Here is a 16,743-nt window from a genome sequence, read left to right as displayed (position 1 = left end):
AGGGTGGGTTTTTTGAGACGAGGTTGAATCCTACCAATATGTTTGAGAGATCAGTGCTGCTGGGCCTGCCTTCTAACTGAGAAATCACATGATGGGAATCTTGAGAAATCAGGAATGATTCATACCTACCTAGAATTCTGTTTATTTCTCAGACAGCAAACCAGCTGCTCTGTCTGTATAGTACATTCTGAGACATGGTGACAATACTGACCATATTGATAAATCCATAGGCCTAATGTTGCAATGGTGAGCAGCTAGACACAATGTTGCAGTAGAGAAAGTTCCTTTTGAAAGTATTCACACCCCTTGACTTTTTCCACAATTTGTTGTTACATCTTGAATTTAAAATGATGACGTTTAGATTTTTTTGTCACACAGTACCCCATAATGTCAGAGGAGTTGTTTCTCAATTTGATTTTTTTATTAGTTAAAAATGAAACTCTGAAATATCTTGAGTCAATAAGTATTCAACCCCTTTGTTATTGCAAGCCTAAATAAGGTCAGGAGTAAACATTTGCTTAAGTCACATAAGTAGCATGAACTCACTCTGCGTGTTATAATAGTGTTGAACGTTATTTTTAAAAGTTTGGCTCATCTCTGTACCCCACACATACAATTATCTGTAAGGTCCTTCAGTTGAGCAGTGAATTTCCAACACCGATTCAACCACAAAGACCAGAGGTTTACCAATGCCTCGCAAAGGACACCTATTGGTAGATGGGTAAAATAAAAAATGATGTATCGATTCACCCAGTCACTGCAAAGATACAGGCGTCCTTCCTAACTCCGTTACTGGAGAGGAAGGAAACCGCTCAGAGATTTCACCATGAGGTCGATGGTGACTTTAAAACAGTCTCCTCCGTCAACCCATTAAACTCTGAGTATGGATCAACAACATTGTAGTTACTCCACATTACTTACCTAATTAACAAAGTGAAAGCCTTTACAGAATACAAAGATATTCCAAAACATGCATCCTGTTTAGCATTAAAGTAATACTGCAAAAAAGGTGGCAAAGCAATGAACTTTTTGTCCTGAATATAAAGTTTTATGTTTGGGGCAAATCCAACACAGTTTTTCAGGATAAAAAAGAAATGGAATGGAGCAAAGCACAGGCAAAATCCTAGAGGAAAACCTGGTTCAGTCTGCTTTCCACCGGACACTAGAATATTAATTCACCTTTCAGCAGCACAATAACCTAAAACACAAGACCAAATCAACACTGGAGTTGCTTACCAAGAACACAGTGAATGTTCCTGAGTGGCCGAGTTACAGTTTTGAATTAAATCTACTTGAAAATCTATGGGAAGATCTGAAAATGGTTGTCTAGCAATGATCAACAACCAATTTGACAAAGCTGAAAGAATTTTGAAAGGAATAATGGGCAAATGTTCCACAATCCAGGTGTGGAAAGCACTTAGACTTACCCAGAAATACTCACAGCTGTAATCGCTGCCAAAGAGGCTTATACAAAGTATTGATCCCTTGGGGTGTGAATACTTAGGTAAATTAGATTTCTGTATTTAATTTTCAATACATTTGTAAACATGTTTTCACTGTCATTATACATAGCCCACCTATAATTTAGCCCAAACAACTACCTCTTTCCCAACTGTATTTAATTAATTTATTTATTTTGCTCCTTTGCACCCCATTATTTTTATTTCTACTTTGCACATTCTTCCATTGCAAAACTACCATTCCAGTGTTTTACTTGCTATATTGTATTTACTTTGCCACCATGGCCTTTTTTTGCCTTTACCTCCCTTCTCACCTAATTTGCTCACATTGTATATAGACTTGTTTATACTGTATTATTGACTGTATGTTTGTTTTACTCCATGTGTAACTCTGTGTCGTTGTATCTGTCGAACTGCTTTGCTTTATCTTGGCCAGGTCGCAATTGTAAATGAGAACTTGTTCTCAACTTGCCTACCTGGTTAAATAAAGGTGAAAAAAAAAAAGATGGAGTTTCTGTGTGTAGATGGGTGAGAAATCAATTGAAATCATGCTGTAACTCAATGTGGAAAAAGTCAAGGGGTATGAATACTTTCTGAAGGCACTGTAATTGTGTGGTCAGCCCAAGCACTGTACAATTAAATGGGATTGTGAGTGATGTCGACAGACAAAATGTATTGATAATGTGTGGTTTCTGCATGATACCAGATAGAATTGATTCATAGACCCACAAACACACAAACATTGTCTCTGAATCCTATAAGCGTTCTCTCTCTCTCTTTCAGAGCCACAATGGCCACCGCACCGTACAACTACTCCTACATTTTCAAATACATCATCATCGGTAAGTGTGCTGAGGGAGTGGAGTGGAGGCCTGTATTTGTATACTACTGTGCTGTATGTGGGTCGCCCAGTGGCTGCATTTAGTACACAACTCAGTGAGACGCTACTGCTGCTCTCCCTACATAATCCCTGGAAGAGTTCCCATCAGGAGACTAGAGACTAAAACCCCAGGCCCTACCCATGACCTCTATCCACAGCAGCTTATTTGTATGTAGTATGAGGTTACCACCTAAAGTGACTTGAATCATTTTCATCAATAATTGTTTTCCCAGGAAGCTAGCCTAAGCAAAGCTAAATGGTTTGTTATAATGAACCAACAATGTACTAGAGCAGGCTAATAAATAAATTACATGAATACATTAATTATTGCTCTCCTTCTGTCTGGTCTATATTACTAACAGAAAAAAAGTGAGTAATGAGCATAAATAGCTTACATTTGCGGAGGTGGTCCACTTTTCCAAATAGTGTTTTCCCATCTGTTTGGGACCTTTTTAAAACAGGGCAGTTAAATCACTATCTCAACAGCTCTCCAACTAGTTGTAGGTAGTTTACTGTGGTGCATTGAGGCCTTAAAAGCCCCACCTTATTGTCAACACATTTCCCTTCCTTGTCTGATTGTGGACCTGTTTGAGAATAGCCAAAAGGCTCTGTCATGTTCTTCTTTTGTTTGCTGTCTGTTATGCAGACATCAAACGTGGTCATACAACACAAACACACACTTTACACACCACTTTAGCCCCATAGCTAGAGCAGACATTAGTGTATAGGCCTAAACAAACAAAAGGTCCTCTCCCCCACTCGACTGGAGGTAACCATACCAGCCTTCCACTCAGTCAAAGCCCTGCAGGCCTATTCATGCTGCCTCTTCAAGTGCTCTCGCATGTGTAGATAGAATCTGCTACAACTAGGGCCCAGAGTCTTTCCTGGTCAGACCAAGTGGTCAGGGAAAACTCCTCCCTAGATAAATTATAGTCTCCATCTTGTATGTTATGTTGAGATTGAACATGGATCCTAACACCTCTTCTCTCTCCATAGGGGACATGGGGGTAGGGAAGTCGTGTTTGCTTCATCAGTTCACAGAGAAGAAATGTAAGTACATCCCAGCTCCCCACTGACTCCAAACAGACCCAACCCTCCGACTCCATCTACTCTAAATCCCCTCTGATGCCATCAGACTCACACTGACTAGACCGGGCACGAGTCTGCGTCTGTCATCACGCGCATGTTGATTTTGTCCATCCACCACAGACACGATCAGGACACGCAGGTTGAAATAGCAACGCGAACTCTGAACCAACTATATAAATTAGAGGACAGGTTGAAACACAAACATTCATGGCCATTTAGCTAGCTAGCTTGCTGTTGCTAGCTAATTTGTCCTTCGACATTAACATTGGGTTATTTGACCTGAAATGCACTAGTTTTTGTTCTTTCTGGATCTTTGTAGAATTTTGAGTCACACAAAATTGTGTATTCTCTACTCCGATAATTAATCGGATGAATTCATTTGTTTCTAGCTAATCTCTCCTTCTGTGGACTTTATATGGTGGTTGGCAACCAACTTTTAAAGTCCATTAACACTACCAACTGGACTGGAGTGTGGAACTCAGTTCATCTTTCAATCACCCACGTGGGTATATGCTCCTAAAAACCAACGAGGAGATGGGAGAGGCAGGACTTGCAGAGCGTCAAGTGTCAACTATAGAACCAAGTTCTATTTTAGTGCCTGGCTATGATTTTTTTTATTTTTATGGCAGTATTAGCAGCAGTATGTGCAGATGCTCTGCTCTGCTCTTCATTGGTCTATCTCGCATCTCATCCTGCATGGCACAGTCTCGTCATACAAGTGGCCCATAGAGGCTCTAAATGAACAGGCTGCTGCATTGTCAGTGCTGAATGTCAGGTTTGAAGGCTTCCTCCCTGCCACTGGGTAACATTGCAGGTGGTAAAAAACAACTGTCAGGCTGATCTGCCAGTCTGAAATTGATACCACCTGCCTTCTCTGTTGCCTCACAATGGAGGTGAAGTGTCTGTATACGATCGAGAGCACCTGATTTTTCTGTGTGGTTGGGATGTGCCTGTCGTACTGTATGTGTATATGGGTTCTGTTAATACTTTCAGTTAGTGCTAGCTGTGTCACAGGAAGGCTGTTCTGTATGGTAGTTTATAGCGAGAGGGAGATTGAGCAGGGTAATGAGGGAGTGTAGTTACAGTAAAGCTGGGTGTACACTACATGCTACTACTACATTTTACATTTACATTTACATTACATTTAAGTCATTTAGCAGACGCTCTTATCCAGAGCGACTTACAAATTGGTGCATACACCTTAAGACATCCAGTGGAACAGCCACTTTACAATAGTGCATCTAAATCTTTTAGGGGGGTGAGAAGGATTACTTACCCTATCCTAGGTATTCCTTGAAGAGGTGGGGTTTCAGGTGTCTCCGGAAGGTGGTGATTGACTCCGCTGTCCTGGCGTCGTGAGGGAGTTTGTTCCACCATTGGGGGGCCAGAGCAGCGAACAGTTTTGACTGGGCTGAGCGGGAACTGTACTTCCTCAGTGGTAGGGAGGCGAGCAGGCCAGAGGTGGATGAACGCAGTGCCCTTGTTTGGGTGTAGGGCCTGATCAGAGCCTGGAGGTACTGAGGTGCCGTTCCCCTCACAGCTCCGTAGGCAAGCACCATGGTCTTGATTAAGCTGTCCCAGACAAGTTTTTGAGATCGGAGACAAAATCCCCATGTCGTTGCCTACTCAGGCCACGCTGCCGTCACCGGTGGTCGTTTAATGTGAGTGGGTTAGAGACACAATCTGAGTGCTACCGATGCCGTATTTGAGTAGTCCCAGACATGCCGATATATTTACATGCTTGATTTTATCAGCACAATCGGCAATGTTTTTAAACATTTATTGTCACACACATTGTGCAGTGAAATGTGTTCTTTTACAGGGTCAGCCATAGTAGTACGGCGCCCATTGAGCTAATTAGAGTTAAGTGCCTTGCACAAAGGAACATCAACATACTCTTCACGTTGTCGGGTCGGGTATTCGAACCAGCGACCTTTCACTTACTACTAGGCTACCTGCCACCCTACCTTGTAGTGTGAGATGTGCAATGAACATTTGAGCGTAGTGACCAGCAAAAGCCAATGAGAGTTCGCCAGACGTTGTATCACGTCACCCAGAATGTGACTACTAGTATGCATTTGTACTTGCCTTTAACCAAAGCCAGTGTCAAATCATTACACCTCTGTTCACAAGCAAATATTATATATTTTATACCTCTGTTCACAGGCTAAATATTTCAACTAGAGGTCAACCAATTACGATTTGCTGATACCGATTTAATCGGGCTGTTTAAAAATAAAAATAAAAGATATATATTTGATAGTGACAATTACAACAATACTGAATGAACAATGAACACTTTTTATTTTACCTTTAAGCAAAATCAAATCTGAAATAAATAATTAAACCTGTGGGACCTGGCCAAGATAAAGCAAAGCAGTTCAACACAAACAACAACAACAGAGTTACACATGGAGTAAACAAACACACAGTCGATAATACAATAAAGTCTATATACAGTGTGATGTATATTGCCTTCTTTTAACTAAATATGCATGTTTAAAAAATATATACTTCTGTGTATTGATTTTAAGGAATGCATTGATGTTTATGGTTAGGTACATTTGTGCAACGATTGTATTTTTTTGCAAATGTTCTTTTGTTAAATCATCACCCATTTGGCAAAGTTGAAGTAGGCTGTGATTCGATGATAAATTAACAGGCACTGCATTGATTATATGCAACACAGGACAAGCTAGTTAACCTAGTAATATCATCAACCATCTGTAGTTAAATAGTGATTGTGAAGATTGTTTTTTGTAAGATAAGTTTAATGCTAGCTAGCAACTTACCTTGACTCTTTGCAGGCACACGGTCCTTTTGATGATGCACTCCCGTAACAGGTGGTCAGCCTGCCACGCAGTCTCCCCGTGGATTGCAATGTCATCGGCGTCCAAAAAGGCAGATTACCGATTGTTATAACTTGAAATCGGCCCTAATTAATCGGTCGACCTCTAATTTCAACTCTGTATGGCAAGCATGAATATCTGACAAAAAATATTTGCGACTGCTTTGAGTCACCGCTCGTTCTGGTACGTTAAGTCTAATCACATCATTGTTTTGGCCGCGTGGTATGGAGAATCCTCACGACCAAAAAATGCCATTTAGCAGACGCTTTTATCCAAAGCGACTTACAGTCATGTGTGCATACATTCTACGTATGGGTGATCCCGGGAATCGAACCCACTACCCTGGCGTTACAAGCGCCATGCTCTACCAACTGAGCTACAGAAGGACCAGTAGAAGAAGAGAAGAACCAAGAGAATAATCTTGTAGTGTGTCCCCCTGTCTGCTCCACATGGTTTAGTGTGCCCCCTGTCTGCTCTACATGGTTTAGTGCCCCCCCCCTGTCTGCTCCACATGGTTTAGTGTGCCCCCTGTCTGCTCCACATGGTTTAGTGAGCCCCCTGTCTGCTCCACATGGTTTAGTGTGCCCCCCTGTCTGCTCTACATGGTTTAGTGCCCCCCCGTCTGCTTCACATGGTTTAGTGTGCCCCCCCTGTCTGCTCCACATGGTTTAGTGTGCCCCCCCTGTCTGCTCCACATGGTTTAGTGTGCCCCCTGTCTGCTCCACATGGTTTAGTGTGCCCCCCTGTCTGCTCCACATGGTTTATTGTGCCCCCCCCCCTGTCTGCTCCACATGGTTTGGTGTGCCCCCCTGTCTGCTCCACATGGTTTAGTGTGCCCCCCTGTCTGCTCCACATGGTTTAGTGTGCCCCCCCTGTCTGCTCCACATGGTTTAGTGTGCCCCCTGTCTGCTCCACATGGTTTAGTGTGCCCCCCTGTCTGCTCCACATGGTTTAGTGTGCCCCCTGTCTGCTCTACATGGTTTAGTGCCCCCCCGTCTGATCCACATGGTTTAGTGTGCCCCCTGTCTGCTCCACATGGTTTAGTGTGCCCCCTGTCTGCTCCACATGGTTTAGTGTGCCCCCCTGTCTGCTCCACATGGTTTAGTGTGCCCCCCTGTCTGCTCCACATGGTTTATTGTGCCCCCTGTCTGCTCCACATGGTTTAGTGTGCCCCCCTGTCTGCTCCACATGGTTTGGTGTGCCCCCCTGTCTGCTCCACATGGTTTGGTGTGCCCCCCTGTCTGCTCCACATGGTTTGGTGTGCCCCCCTGTCTGCTCCACATGGTTTAGTGTGCACCCATGTCTGCTCCACATGGTTTAGTGTGCCCCCTGTCTGCTCCACATGGTTTAGTGTGCCCCCTGTCTGCTCCACATGGTTTAGTGTGCCCCCTGTCTGCTCCACATGGTTTAGTGTGCCCCCTGTCTGCTCCACATGGTTTAGTGTGCCCCCTGTCTGCTCCACATGGTTTAGTGTGCCCCCTGTCTGCTCCACATGGTTTAGTGTGCCCCCTGTCTGCTCCACATGGTTTAGTGTGCCCCCTGTCTGCTCCACATGGTTTAGTGTGCCCCCTGTCTGCTCCACATGGTTTAGTGTGCCCCCTGTCTGCTCCACATGGTTTAGTGTGCCCCCTGTCTGCTCCACATGGTTTAGTGTGCCCCCTGTCTGCTCCACATGGTTTAGTGTGCCCCCTGTCTGCTCCACATGGTTTAGTTTGCCCCCTGTCTGCTCCACATGGTTTAGTGTGCCCCCCTGTCTGCTCCACATGGTTTAGTGTGCCCCCCTGTCTGCTCCACATGGTTTAGTGTGCCCCCCTGTCTGCTCCACATGGTTTAGTGTGCCCCCCTGTCTGCTCCACATGGTTTTGTGTGCCCCCCTGTCTGCTCCACATGGTTTAGTGTGCCCCCCTGTCTGCTCCACATGGTTTAGTGTGCCCCCCTGTCTGCTCCACATGGTTTAGTGTGCCCCCCTGTCTGCTCCACATGGTTTAGTGTGCCCCCCCCTGTCTGCTCCACATGGTTTAGTGTGCCCCCCTGTCTGCTCCACATGGTTTAGTGTGCCCCCTGTCTGCTCCACATGGCTTAGTTTGCCCCCTGTCTGCTCCACATGGTTTAGTGTGCCCCCTGTCTGCTCCACATGGTTTAGTGTGCCCCCTGTCTGCTCCACATGGTTTAGTGTGCCCCCTGTCTGCTCCACATGGTTTAGTGTGCCCCCTGTCTGCTCCACATGGTTTAGTGTGCCCCCTGTCTGCTCCACATGGTTTAGTGTGCCCCCTGTTTGCTCCACATGGTTTAGTTTGCCCCCTGTCTGCTCCACATGGTTTAGTGTGCCCCCTGTCTGCTCCACATGGTTTAGTGTGCCCCCCTGTCTGCTCCACATGGTTTAGTGTGCCCCCCTGTCTGCTCCACATGGTTTAGTGTGCCCCCCTGTCTGCTCCACATGGTTTAGTGTGCCCCCCTGTCTGCTCCACATGGTTTAGTGTGCCCCCCTGTCTGCTCCACATGGTTTAGTGTGCCCCCTGTCTGCTCCACATGGTTTAGTGTGCCCCCTGTCTGCTCCACATGGTTTAGTGTGCCCCCCCTGTCTGCTCCACATGGTTTAGTGTGCCCCCCCTGTCTGCTCCACATGGTTTAGTGTGCACCCCTGTCTGCTCCACATGTTTGTCAAGATGAATAAATGACAGGAAAGATAGTGGTTTAATGTGAGAGGCTCAGTGACGTTAGGTTTAGAGAGACAGCTTAATCACAGCAATCTGATCTAATCACACTCCAGAGAGAAGGGAGGAGACGAGGCAGGCTGAGGAAGTGTTCTGTCTACTGAGTCAGTCTGATCTAATCACAAAATCAAATCAAATGTATTTATATAGCCCTTCATACATCAGCTGATATCTCAAAGTGCTGTACAGAAACCCAGCCTAAAACCCCAAACAGCAAGCAATGCAGGTGTAGAAGCATGGTGGCTAGGAATAACTCCCTAGAAAGGCCAAAACCTAGGAAGAAACCTAGAGAGGAACCAGGCTATGTGGGGTGGCCAGTCCTCTTCTGGCTGTGCCGGGTGGAGATTATAACAGAACATGGCCGAGATGTTCAAATGTTCATAAATGACCAGCATGGTCAAATAATAATAATCACAGGCAGAACAGTTGAAACTGGAGCAGCAGCACGGCCAGGTGGACTGGGGACAGCAAGGAGTCATCTTGTCAGGTAGTCCTGAGGCATGGTCCTAGGGCTCAGGTCCTCCGAGAGAAAGAAAGAGCATACTTAAATTCACACAGGACACCGGATAGGACAGGAGAAGTACTCCAGCTATAACAAACTGACCCTAGCCCCCCGACACATGAAAGACATCCTCTCTTGGGGAATGCAGCTTTTTAGTTAGCTTTGCGACAGTATCAAAAAGGAATTTCGGATTGTTCACACTCCAGAGAGAAGGGAGGAGACGATTTACTGAGTCAGTCTTGCATGATGGGAGATGTGGTTCATTCCATTGAGGCTCCTCATGACTCTTGTTAATATGTGAGAATTAATTCCACTGCCATCTTTGATTTAAATAAATGTCTGTAGGATTTAGGGGAACCTCATTAGATTCCTCCTTGCCGAGCCAAACAACCAGTGCCTTTTCCCGATCTCTCTGTCTCCTCCAGTCATGGCGGACTGCCCACATACGATCGGCGTGGAGTTTGGCACAAGGATAATCGAGGTGAGCGGCCAGAAGATCAAGCTGCAGATCTGGGACACGGCGGGCCAGGAGCGCTTCAGGGCCGTCACGCGTAGTTACTACAGGGGGGCCGCGGGCGCACTCATGGTCTATGACATCACCAGGTACACACACACACACACACTCATGGTCTATGACATCACCAGGTACACACACACACACTCATGGTCTATGACATCACCAGGTACACACACACACACTCATGGTCTATGACATCACCAGGTACACACACACACACTCATGGTCTATGACATCACCAGGTACACACACACACACACACACACACACACATGGTCTATGACATCACCAGGTACACACACACACACACACACACACACATGGTCTATGACATCACCAGGTACACACACACACACACACACTCTCATGGTCTATGACATCACCAGGTACACACACACACACACACACTCATGGTCTATGACATCATCAGGTACATTTACATTTACATTTAAGTCATTTAGCAGACGCTCTTATCCAGAGCGACTTACAAATTGGTGCATTCACCTTATTACATCCAGTGGAACAGCCACTTTACAATAGTGCATCTAAATATTTTAAGGGGGGGGATGAGAAGGATTACTTTATCCTATCCTAGGTATTCCTTAAAGAGGTGGGGTTTCAGGTGTCTCCGGAAGGTGGTGATTGACTCCGCTGTCCTGGCGTCGTGAGGGAGTGTGTTCCACCATTGGGGAGCCAGAGCAGCGAACAGTTTTGACTGGGCTGAGCGGGAACTGTACTTCCTCAGTGGTAGGGAGGCGAGCTGGCCAGAGGTGGATGAACGCAGTGCCCTTGTTTGGGTGTAGGGCCTGATCAGAGCCTGGAGGTACTGAGGTGCCGTTCCCCTCACAGCTCCGTAGGCAAGCACCATGGTCTTGTAGCGGATGCGAGCTTCAACTGGAAGCCAGTGGAGAGAGCGGAGGAGCGGGGTGACGTGAGAGAACTTGGGAAGGTTGAACACCAGACGGGCTGCGGCGTTCTGGATGAGTTGTAGGGGTTTAATGGCACAGGCAGGGAGCCCAGCCAACAGCGAGTTGCAGTAATCCAGACGGGAGATGACAAGTGCCTGGATTAGGACCTGCGCCGCTTCCTGTGTGAGGCAGGGTTGTACTTTGCGGATGTTGTAGAGCATGAACCTACAGGAACGGGCCACCGCCTTGATGTTAGTTGAGAACGACAGGGTGTTGTCCAGGATCACGCCAAGGTTCTTAGCGCTCTGGGAGGAGGACACAATGGAGTTGTCAACCGTGATGGCGAGATCATGGAACGGGCAGTCCTTCCCCGGGAGGAAGAGCAGCTCCGTCTTGCCGAGGTTCAGCTTGAGGTGGTGATCCGTCATCCACACTGATATGTCTGCCAGACATGCAGAGATGCGGTCGCCACCTGGTCATCAGAAGGGGGAAAGGAGAAGATTAATTGTGTGTCGTCTGCATAGCAATGATAGGAGAGACCATGTGAGGTTATGACAGAGCCAAGTGACTTGGTGTATAGCGAGAATAGGAGAGGGCGTAGAACAGAGTGGTGAGAGCGCGTGGTGAGGAGATTCTCGCCACGCCACCTGGTAGGAGCGACCTGTCAGGTAGGACGCAATCCAAGCGTGGGCCGCGCCGGAGATGCCCAACTCGGAGAGGGTGGAGAGGAGGATCTGATGGTTCACAGTATCGAAGGCAGCCGATAGGTCTAGAAGGATGAGAGCAGAGGAGAGAGAGTTAGCTTTAGCGGTGCGGAGCGCCTCCGTGATACAGAGAAGAGCAGTCTCAGTTGAATGACTAGTCTTGAAACCTGACTGATTTGGATCAAGAAGGTCATTCTGAGAGAGATAGCGGGAGAGCTGGCCAAGGACGGCACGTTCAAGAGTTTTGGAGAGAAAAGAAAGAAGGGATACTGGTCTAGTTGTTGACATCGGAGGGATCGAGTGTAGGTTTTTTCAGAAGGGGTGCAACTCTCGCTCTCTTGAAGACGGAAGGGACGTAGCCAGCGGTCAGGGATGAGTTGATGAGCGAGGTGAGGTAAGGGAGAAGGTCTCCGGAAATGGTCTGGAGAAGAGAGGAGGGGATAGGGTCGAGAGGGCAGGTTGTTGGGCGGCCGGCCGTCACAAGACGCGAGATTTCACACACACACACTCATGGTCTATGACATCACCAGGCACACACACGCACACACACACACACACACACACACACACACACTCATGGTCTATGACATCACCAGGTGACATCACCAGGTACACACACACACACTCACACTCATGGTCTATGACATCACCAGGTACACACACACACACACACACTCATGGTCTATGACATCACCAGGTACACACACACACACACACACACACACTCATGGTCTATGACATCACCAGGTACACACACACACACACACACACACTCACTGTCTAAGACATCACCAGGTACACACACACACACACACACACACACACACACACACACACACACACACACACACACACACACACTCATGGTCTATGACATCACCAGGTACACACACACACACACACACACACACACTCATGGTCTATGACATCACCAGGTACACACACACACACACACACACTCATGGTCTATGACATCACCAGGTACACACACACACACACACACACACACACTCATGGTCTATGACACAGGTACACACACACACACACACACACACTCACACTCTCATGGTCTATGACATCACCAGGTACACACACACACACACACACACTCATGGTCTATGACATCACCAGGTACACACACACACACACACACACACACACACACACACACACACACACCACACACACTCATGGTCTATGACATCACCAGGTACACACACACACACACACACTCATGGTCTATGACATCACCAGGTACACACACACACACACACACACACACTCATGGTCTATGACATCACCAGGTACACACACACACACACACACACACACTCATGGTCTATGACATCACCAGGTACACACACACACACACACACACACTCATGGTCTGACATCACCACATCACCACACACACACACACACACACACTCATGGTCTATGACATCACCACACACACACACACACACACACACACACTCATGGTCTATGACATCACCAGGTACACACACACACACACACACACTCATGGTCTATGACATCACCACACACACACACACACACACACACACACACACACACACACACACATGGTCTATGGTCTATGACATCACCACACACACACACACACACACACACTCATGGTCTCATGACATCACCAGGTACACACACACACACACACACACACTCATGGTCTATGACATCACCAGGTACACACACACACACACACACTCACGGTCTATGACATCACCAGGTACACATGGTCACATCACACACACACACTCATGGTCTATGACATCACCAGGTACACACACACACACACACATGACATCACCAGGTACACACACATGACATCACCAGGTATGACATCACCACACACACACACACACACTCATGGTCTATGACATCACCAGGTACACACACACACACACACACACACTCATGGTCTATGACATCACCAGGTACACACACACACACACACACACACACTCATGGTCTATGACATCACCAGGTACACACACACACACACACACACACACACACTCATGGTCTATGACATCACCAGGTACACACACACACACACACACACACACACTCATGGTCTATGACATCACCAGGTACACACACACACACACACTCACACTCATGGTCTATGACATCACCAGGTACACACACACACACACACACACACTCTCATGGTCTATGACATCACCAGGTACACACACACACACACACTCTCTCATGGTCTATGACATCACCAGGTACACACACACACACACACACACTCTCATGGTCTATGACATCACCAGGTACACACACACACACACACTCTCTCATGGTCTATGACATCACCAGGACATCACCAGGTACACACACACACACACACACTCTCTCATGGTCTATGACATCACCAGGTACACACACACACACACTCTCTCATGGTCTATGACATCACCAGGTACACACACACACACACTCTCATGGTCTATGACATCACCAGGTACACACACACACACACTCTCTCATGGTCTATGACATCACCAGGTACACACACACACACACTCTCTCATGGTCTATGACATCACCAGGTACACACACACACACACTCTCTCATGGTCTATGACATCACCAGGTACACACACACACACACTCTCTCATGGTCTATGACATCACCAGGTACACACACACACACACTCTCTCATGGTCTATGACATCACCAGGTACACACACACACACACACTCTCATGGTCTATGACACACACACACTCTCTCATGGTCTATGACATCACCAGGTACACACACACACACTCTCTCATGGTCTATGACATCACCAGGTACACACACACACACACACTCATGGTCTATGACATCACCAGGTACACACACACACACACACACACACACACACACACACTCATGGTCTATGACATCACCAGGTACACACACACACACACACACACATGGTCATGACATCACCAGGTACACACACACACACACTCACTCATGGTCATGACATCACCACACACACACACACACACACTCATGGTCTATGACATCACCAGGTACACACACACACACACACTCATGGTCTATGACATCACCAGGTACACACACACACACACACACACTCATGGTCTATGACATCACCACACACACACACACACACACACACACACACACTCATGGTCTATGACATCACCAGGTACACACACACACACACACACACACTCATGGTCTATGACATCACCAGGTGACACACACACACACACACACACACTCATGGTCTATGACATCACCAGGTACACACACACACACACACACTCATGGTCTATGACATCACAGGTACACACACACACACACACACACTCATGGTCTATGACATCACCAGGTACACACACACACACACACACTCATGGTCTATGACATCACCAGGTACACACACACACACACACACACACACACACTCATCATGGTCTATGACATCACCAGGTACACACACACACACAACACACTCATGGTCTATGACATCACCAGGTACACACACACACACACACACTCATGGTCTATGACATCACCAGTACACACACACACACACACACACTCATGGTCTATGACATCACCAGGTACACACACACACACACACACACACACACACTCATGGTCTATGACATCACCAGGTACACACACACACACACACACTCATGGTCTATGACATCACCAGGTACACACACACACACACACACACACACACACACTCATGGTCTATGACATCACCAGGTACACACACACACACACACACACACTCATGGTCTATGACATCACCAGGTGACATCACCAGGTACACACACACACACACACTCATGGTCTATGACATCACCAGGTACACACACACACACACACTCATGGTCTATGACATCACCAGGTACACACACACACACACACACACACTCATGGTCTATGACATCACCAGGTACACACACACACACACACACACTCATGGTCTATGACATCACCAGGTACACACACACACACACACACTCATGGTCTATGACATCACCAGGTACACACACACACACACACACACTCATGGTCTATGACACACACACACACACACACACACTCATGGTCTATGACATCACCAGGTACACACACACACACACACACACACACACACTCATGGTCTATGACATCACCAGGTACACACACACACACACTCATGGTCTATGACATCACCAGGTACACACACACACACACACACACACACTCATGGTCTATGACATCACCAGGTACACACACACACACACACACACTCATGGTCTATGACATCACCAGGTACACACACACACACACACACACTCATGGTCTATGACATCACCAGGTACACACACACACACACACACACACTCATGGTCTATGACATCACCAGGTACACACACACACACACTCATGGTCTATGACATCACCAGGTACACACACACACACACACACTCATGGTCTATGACATCACCAGGTACACACACACACACACACATGGTCTATGACATCACCAGGTACACACACACACACACACACACACACATGGTCTATGACATCACACACACACACACACACACACTCACTCATGGTCTATGACATCACCAGGTACAGGTACACACACACACACACACACACACACTCACACACACACTCATGGTCTATGACATCACCAGGTACACACACACACACACACACACTCATGGTCTATGACATCACCAGGTACACACACACACACACACACACACTCATGGTCTATGACATCACCAGGTACACACACACACACACTCATGGTCTATGACATCACCAGGTACACACACACACACACACTCATGGTCTATGACATCACCAGGTACACACACACACACACACACTCATGGTCTATGACATCACCAGGTACACACACACACACACACTCATGGTCTATGACATCACCAGGTACACACACACACACACACACACACTCATGGTCTATGACATCACCAGGTACACACACACACACACACACACACTCATGGTCTATGACATCACCACACACACACACACACACACACACACACTCATGGTCTATGACATCACCAGGTACACAC

General features: G+C 47.0%; 1 protein-coding gene and 1 long non-coding RNA gene across 6 annotated transcripts in view; both read left to right on the top strand.

Annotated features, from left to right (window-relative positions):
- The window catches only part of LOC118373068 (ras-related protein Rab-14), a 107,710-nt gene that overhangs the window by 9,050 nt on the left and 81,917 nt on the right, over positions 1-16,743 (top strand). The window contains exons 2-4 of the mRNA XM_052459884.1: positions 2,244-2,302; positions 3,337-3,390; positions 9,920-10,097. Coding sequence (XP_052315844.1) covers positions 2,251-2,302; positions 3,337-3,390; positions 9,920-10,097 — 284 coding nt within the window. The 5' untranslated portion in view covers positions 2,244-2,250. The remainder of the gene's footprint in view (positions 1-2,243; positions 2,303-3,336; positions 3,391-9,919; positions 10,098-16,743) is intronic.
- Positions 13,997-16,743, top strand: part of LOC127906765 (uncharacterized) — a 10,130-nt gene continuing 7,383 nt past the window's right edge. For all 5 annotated transcript variants that reach the window (XR_008062797.1, XR_008062798.1, XR_008062795.1 and 2 more), the window contains exons 1-2: positions 13,997-14,078; positions 14,121-14,340. This is a non-coding gene — a long non-coding RNA (uncharacterized LOC127906765). The remainder of the gene's footprint in view (positions 14,079-14,120; positions 14,341-16,743) is intronic.

This window comes from Oncorhynchus keta, chromosome 13, assembly GCF_023373465.1.
Source record: "Oncorhynchus keta strain PuntledgeMale-10-30-2019 chromosome 13, Oket_V2, whole genome shotgun sequence".
Classification (NCBI taxonomy): Eukaryota; Metazoa; Chordata; class Actinopteri; order Salmoniformes; family Salmonidae; genus Oncorhynchus; species Oncorhynchus keta.
This window is presented reverse-complemented; position numbering and strand designations above follow the sequence as displayed.